General features: G+C 55.0%; 2 protein-coding genes across 2 annotated transcripts; one reads left to right on the top strand and one right to left on the bottom strand.

Annotated features, from left to right (window-relative positions):
• The first annotated feature begins 3,212 nt into the window (after window positions 1-3,212).
• Window positions 3,213-3,776, top strand: PHACADRAFT_253355 (uncharacterized protein). The gene has a single exon (XM_007394089.1). The coding sequence runs from the start codon at window positions 3,256-3,258 to the stop codon at window positions 3,652-3,654; it is 399 nt and encodes a 132-aa protein (XP_007394151.1). The 5' UTR covers window positions 3,213-3,255; the 3' UTR covers window positions 3,655-3,776.
• Window positions 3,777-5,145: 1,369 nt separating this feature from the next.
• PHACADRAFT_207576 (uncharacterized protein) lies at window positions 5,146-6,796 on the bottom strand. The gene is made up of 3 exons (XM_007394088.1): window positions 6,325-6,796; window positions 6,071-6,248; window positions 5,146-6,010 (listed from the first exon to the last, which is right to left on the bottom strand). Exons 1-3 carry the CDS (start codon window positions 6,499-6,501, stop codon window positions 5,607-5,609), a joined length of 759 nt encoding a protein of 252 aa, XP_007394150.1. The 5' UTR covers window positions 6,502-6,796; the 3' UTR covers window positions 5,146-5,606.
• Window positions 6,797-7,009: the final 213 nt, after the last annotated feature.

Here is a 7,009-nt window from a genome sequence, read left to right as displayed (position 1 = left end):
GGGGACGTACCAATGGATCCGGGAAAGTGGCAACAATCGTACCCCAACCCGGACCAAGCCGAACGTAAATTTACACAGTGGTATGCGAAGTACGCGGTATCTCAATACCGAATACTTTTCAACCACGACGAGAGCCTCCCAGTGGTTGAGGAAGAGGCATTGGCGCGAGAGTTTGGATACAGGGGCAAATACAAACTTGTAGGACAAACTTCCGAGGCGTTTTCTGACGCTGAAGATCCGCCCGCAGACGAGGATGAATGGGGCAATCAGGTTGACGAAGAGCACAGATAGGTTGGGCGAATCGTCATAGGGCGGCTGGAGCATAACCGTCCGACAACCGGTGACCATACTTAATGGGGGTCACCATGAAGATAATTTGTGTTTCGGTTATGTAGGGCGTGGGTGAGGGGAACCATTAGAGGTAGGTCTAATGTTTGGTGAGGTAGAGTCCATCGACCGGCTCGGTGCTCGTGCGAGGCCAGGGCCGTCTGGCGCGGTCCTGCGAATTCCTCTGCGCCCCCAGACCTTAGGTCAACCAGGTGAACCGGCACGGACCCTGTTGTGGCTGTAGCACAGGCCCTCATGTAGCAGTAGTTCTACGGGCCTTTATAAACAAGCGGAAAAAAAAAAAAAAAAAAAGAACCCGCCTGAATGCGCAAGTTGCTGTATAACTTCGCCGCAACGAGAAAGCTATCTGGTGTCGAAAGGATGAAGGCCAGGGTGTTTCACTCTGCCAATATGAACGTCGTAGCGAGCGGCCGCATGAGCTCACTCACGGCACTCAGCCCACTCCCCAGACCTCCCGTATATTCTTGACGTGTCTCGACGGATACCAGCACGAGCACATCACAAGACGCATGCGCTCGCGCTGCTTTAGCTCTGCCTCAACAAGCTCTTCATCAGCATCGTTAAATCATAACATTCATCTATGCGTCAGCATACAAAGCTGCTCGACGCGACTGTCAGAAGTATCGGCTCAAATCAAGGTTTGCTCAGGACGGCGGAACGTGACGGCGCACATGCGCTCGCACGAAAGCGTGAGCCCCGCTCGCTGGGGCTCTGAACGGTCGACCGATGCCTTTGGTGGAACCCCCGCGTCCTTGAAGTCCCGGGTGAGAGTCCAAGAAGTGTTTCCATCAGCGATCGGTATTTACTATGGACCTGGGTCCAGCGCTACAGATATAGAGCGTAAGCGCGAGCAGTCTCCGACGTTTGCGCGTCCAGGACTCCAGGATGACTACCTCACTCTCGTTCACCTGACCCCGCAACCGCTGACCTGTCTCTCGTACACTGCGATTCTTTCCAATCATGTTGCGACATCGCCGGAGCTTAGATCGTATGGAGATGAACGGTAACGTAATGCTGTCTCCAACAAACGAGCGGGATGGTGGCGATGATCAAAGGAAGTTTACAGTTGTACGTCTAGTCGCATACATGCTACCATCTTGATGCTGAGCGTGCAACAGCTTCCTATGCGACGATGCATAGGTTTATCATCGACGAAGCACGCGTTTGGCCCGACCGAGATCTCATCGTGAGAACGCGCACGTTGGCTATGCACAGTGGCTGCCTGGACTTGGGGTGAGTCGTAAACTGCTACGTTCTGTCTCGGTAACTAACGGGATTGCTAAGGCAGATTATGTTGAACGCCGCAGCAAGATTACCTGGGCCCAGTTCTGGAAATTTGAACCTCCTGCTCTGCAGTCGCCGATTCATGCCGTCCATACTCCCACCTGCGCCCCACTCGCAGATCTCCGGTGCTTAGCACTGACTGTCCTGAACGTTGCTGTGTCCTTCGCTGCCTACACAAAACCGCAGGCCCTTATCCCTAGTGCGACCGTCACCGCAGGCTCGTACCATCGCTGCCTGCTGTGACGTGTCTGTGACCAATCGGTCACCTCTAGTTCGACTCTCGCCGGTTCAACCCGAATGAGACCTTTTCTGTTTTTTATGTACTACTATTTGCGTCTGCAACTGATCGCGTTTGGGCCGAGTCGCGGCCTCCTCGTCGAGGCTGGACTCGGGGAATACAGCTCTTTCTTCCCTCAACCCTCACTGTCGCGCGACGCCGCGCACGGTGAACGAGGCCTGGAGAGCTGAGAATACTTTCCTATTGAATATCGTCGCGCAAAGCGCGACTCACCCGACTCGAGCGTCCGGTAACCGCGCCCCGAACGCGCGAGCCTGACCGCTTTCTGCTGCACCTTAGATTCCTCTCTTTCGCAGCGTCTCCCGTTCACGAATCGCCCAGAGGACGTTGCCGAGTTCCGACGTGCGTCACATCTGCATAGAAGCCGCGGATGAAGCTGTGGGCTTCCACGGCCAGAATCATGGCGTGCTCTTGCACGTCCACTAACACAAGCCGTAGTATGCCATCTACATCAGCCATACATTCTTCGGGTGCAAGGACGTCCGTTGATTCGTCGCTTTTCGTTCCTCGTGTTGTTCGGGTTTGCGAGTGCTTGGGCTGGCACCGACGGCAACACCTGCGATGGTGCTATCCTGCAGACTAGCCTCAATCGCCATCTCCGGCTCCTCGGTGTCCTACCACGGTGCTTCTGCCTTGCTCCAACATCTCTTAGCGCGTTGAGCATTATTTTTCTCTCGCGCAGACTGTTACGAGTGGTACTCGAGTACGCGTATGACTTCTAGGGCATCAGTTTCGGCCTCGGCGACAGTGCCACTCTCATCGTGACTGCGACAAGATCGGCGTCGGGCGCGGCTGTCATTATGAAAAAAATCAAAGTGCAGATGGTCAAGTAGGGCATCGCGTCGAGTAACGCGCTCTGCGAGCAGGACGCGGAGTGGATCGTCGAAGACCTTGGGCAGGGGCAAGATGGCTCGCTTGCCTCGTCTCCTACACGTAGAACGGTGCCCTGTACGCAACAAGCGTCACATATCTCTAAGAAATTAGTGTATGGTGTCCTATTAGCTGCTTTTCAGCCTACTCATGGATACCAGACACTGGCAAATTCAATTCCCTGCGTCTTATTAAGTACCGCCCGTTATCCGGCCGCTGATGGAAGAAAGGTGGTTTAATCTTTCATAATTAAAGAGGCTCATTCACAAGCCAATTCACGGGCCACGAAAGTGCACGAAAGTGCATGTCGTCCGCGTTGCGTGATAATATTCATGCAGCAGAGAGTCCGAGGGTTAGGGTTTCCGTGCCATCCTATAAGCGCGGGCTGGGTAGCGCTTGCGGGCTGCTCCTTTCGCAGTCACCACCTCCGTTGAGGACCTCCGCCGAGCCCATTGATGATTCTATGTCGCCTGGCTCGGAGTCTCTCTCCCTCTCAGTTCTCGACTTGCTCATGCGCTCTCCTCTCCTCTTTCGCGTCGTACGGACGGACGTCTCATGTTCCGTTCTTAGCCCGAAACGAAGGACTATATAGCTTCGACAGCCGCCACACCCATAGGTACAACAATTCCCTTGCGTTGATACTGCTTAGCGATGCTCAACAGAGCGTCGCAAGGCTCCTGGCCGCCTCCATACAGGACCACGACGTGAAGAGCAGGCAAAGCTGCGTCCCACCGACCACACTGGCAGCATCCACAACAAGCTCCGTCACAGGGACACCAGGACAAGCGTCATCAGATGCCAAGCTAGATGGCGGTATCAACTACTTATGTGCTTTGTCGCGTGGAGACGTCTGAGTACGGATCCCAGAGCTGGCATTTACAAAGCTTGAAGAGCTTAAGACAGAGGGCAGAGCGGAGAAACGGGAACTGCGGCACGAGTAACTCTCGAGAAGGCGAGCGCAGAAGGCGTGCGTATGCTTCATATGCGTATATTCTGTGTAATTGGCATTAACTAGAGATCCAGACCATGAATGCATGCATGACGAGACCCGGACTCCTCCTCCTTCGCGATCTACAAACGAACTTCATACTGCACCGCCGCACAGACCCGGACGATGACTACGCTTACTGCGCTATCCAAACTCAACGTCTTGCCCTCGGCGTGTCTCAGCGCGTGCCAGTCGAAGCTGTGCCTCCGGCGCCGCACCTCAGCGCTGCCCAATCCTTCGTCAGCGTCGTCAGGTCGCAGCGCCCATCACCTACGTCAGCTCATTGAGGTGTTTGACGCGGTCCTCGGTACGTCAGCTCAAAGCAGGACTCGATCGCGCTTCCATATCAATGCAGGATGCAGGAAGATGATTGTATTCCCTCGCCACTTCGAGCGCGGCGTCATCCGTAGCAAGACAAAATTGTCTTGGGCTCTGGGACAGCCCCGTTTGTGGTGGATCCCTCGCGTGCAACTTACGTGTCTTCGAGGTCCGGGGTGGGAGGCGGCTGCGGAAGATATATGGCTGCATGGAGCGTTGACAACTGCTGCCGACTCAAAACCACTGACGATAGCCCGGGAACACTCGCGAAGCACGAACGGTCCTTGTTCTTTCACTGCTCAGGATGGCCGCCCCACATTTGCTAGATGACCTTCCATGGCTTTGGCGCAACCTCATCGCCGGCGCTTATTTGCTATGCTGAACGGCTGTCCGGTAAGCACGTCGCTGGGATTTACAACGATGAGACTAACGTTCTACCAGAAATTTTACGGGGAACTATGTCTCACGATGCGGCGAAGACTATTTAAGCGCCTTGGCGGATGCTAGCGGCGCCTTTGTTCCCTCGCCCTGCCAGGTCTCTAGCTGCGCGACACAGAAAATCTCAGACGTTGCACCGACCTCTTCCCCATCTGCACCGACGCTCGCGTCCAGAGTCTAAATCTCTCAGTTAGCGCAGTCAACGCTGCGGGCTTGTATCACCGTTGCCCGCGGAACTCCGGATTTTGCAGGCTTTGACTTCCTCGGTCGAGAGCTTAATATTCTTCTGCAGATTTTTGAAAGCGTGCTATGCGTTGTTCGTCTCAGCCACGCAGCTCGTCGATGTACAGCGCTCGCTCGCCTCTCATTCTCGCGGGTGACATGCTGGATTTCACGAGAATGCTTTTCTCGTCCGTCCAGATCAAGTATCCATCATGACGCGTTATACCCACGCTTGGACGAAAGGAGGACCCGAAAAGTCCTAAATCCTGCCAACTCGGCGCCGTCGTCGGCGTTCGCAGGGGGGGAGGGGGGGGGGGTTAGTACTATGCCTACATCGTGGGTAGCTCAAAACCGCTCAGGATTCTCTCATGTTCACACCGCTTTCCAGGCTCTCCCAATCGTCATGTTCGTTGACGCACATGTGGCATTCTTGGTTCTTTTCCCGGCAGCGCGTGAAGGTCGCGAAAGGAGCGGTCTGCAAGCGCCACGAAGTTCGCGCCTAAAGACGGCACGTAAACCTTAACCCTACCTGCAAGCTGCCCGCGTGCATGTTTATGCAATGCAGACGACCTGTGCTTTCATAAGCCATTGGTAATCTCGTGCACAGACCTCCTGAATCTTGAGAGGAGTAAACCACCGCTCCGCTATCAGTGGTCTCATGACGGACGATTCTCGATAAGGCTCGGGGAACTGAAACGGCCAATATCTGATAATATGCGGTTCCGCTGACGGAGATCATGCGTGACAATTTCCATATACAGGCTAACAATCAGTTACCACTATAATTTCCTAGAGAAAATGCAATAATTTTACGACATCTATTTCGCATAGGCCACCATTCTACACGTAGGTGATGGTGATGCTCGAGCCCGAAATTGAGGTAGAAGTCAGCACCTCGCCATTCTGCTCAATGTCAAACGTTATCGCGCCCGAGGCATCGACGCTGCCGGTGCTGGTTCCGGCGGAGGCACCGGTAAAGGTGACCGTGCCGAAGTTGGGGAACGGGGCAAGCGAGCCGTCCGACCCCTGCCCGGGGTCCTCGACAATCCATTCCGCGTCCTGCTCGCAAAGCGCGCTGGCCGACGTAATATCCGTTGAGACCGTCTGACCATTGCTGTTGTTGGTAATGACAGCCGTGCCCGATGTCGTGCTTGTCGCGGTTACAGTGAGAGTGACGGTGTCGCCGGAGCTGAAGCTGATCCCAGAGAAGTCGCTCGCGGAGTCGGGATACCACTCGTACCAGCCTGCGCGCGAGAGAGATGAGATCCAGTGAATGAAGGGGTGTTTGGGCAAGGCAAGCGCACCGTAGTATGATACCGAGGAGCCAGAGACGGTGAAATCGACGCCAGTCTGCAGGATAGCGCTACCGCAGGTGTCGCCGTCGATGCCAACCCAAGCACCCGCAGACTCTGTGTCAGAAGACCCTGAGGACTCCTGTGGAGTCGGGACAGTGAAAGTTGCGGTGACGCTCTGGTATGTGCCCTACGCAGAAGCCTGTCAGCGAAAATAAAGCACGCGGACACATGAAGAGAAAACTTGCCGCATCCGCGTTCAAGACGGCGCCGGCCCAGTTCGAGCTGTATTCGATATAGGTATTGTTGGTGATCTTGGGGTGCGACAACCGCAGGCCACTGGCGCGGCGGGCAAGGCGAGAACCACGGCGCTCATTGGAAGAAGGTAGCGCAAAGGCGGTCGCAACGAGGACAGCTTGGACGAAGAGGGCGGAAACGAACATGGTGGCGATCTCGAGCCGAAGAAGCTGTGAGCTGTCTATTAGAGAGGGGCTGGGAACCTAGAGACTGGTAGCAACGGCCGAGCGTGCTCTTATCTCTGTGGTCATGGCAGGAAGGCGTCTGATCATGGCTGCAGGTTGCGGTATTGGAACTACGGCGCCGCGCATAATATCAAGATGTAATATCTTTCGTGCGATGAAACAAGCTGCTCTTGGGGGTTAAACTAGGTTAGTCTGCCTGCGCTAGCCTGTAGTCATGGCTACATCGTGTGGGTCTACAAGATTTTGTCAGTGACCCGCGTGTGAAATCTACTCTGCCTATACTAAAACTCACTTCCATGCATGGAGCCTGTATGACAAGGTACAACCTCCGCACACGTCCCAGCACCACATGTCTTCTCCAAAATCCCAAATAGCCGGCGGATGCGATGTCCAACAGACGTCGATGTTGGCGAGTGAGAGAGATGTATAGCCCATCGCCGTGATCCTTCAGTCGCGGCGGATGTGGAGC

This window comes from Phanerochaete carnosa (assembly GCF_000300595.1).
Source record: "Phanerochaete carnosa HHB-10118-sp unplaced genomic scaffold PHACAscaffold_4, whole genome shotgun sequence".
In the NCBI taxonomy this organism is placed as follows: domain Eukaryota; kingdom Fungi; phylum Basidiomycota; class Agaricomycetes; order Polyporales; family Phanerochaetaceae; genus Phanerochaete; species Phanerochaete carnosa.
Note: the sequence above shows the minus strand (reverse complement) of the source record. Positions and strands in the feature narration are given on the sequence as shown.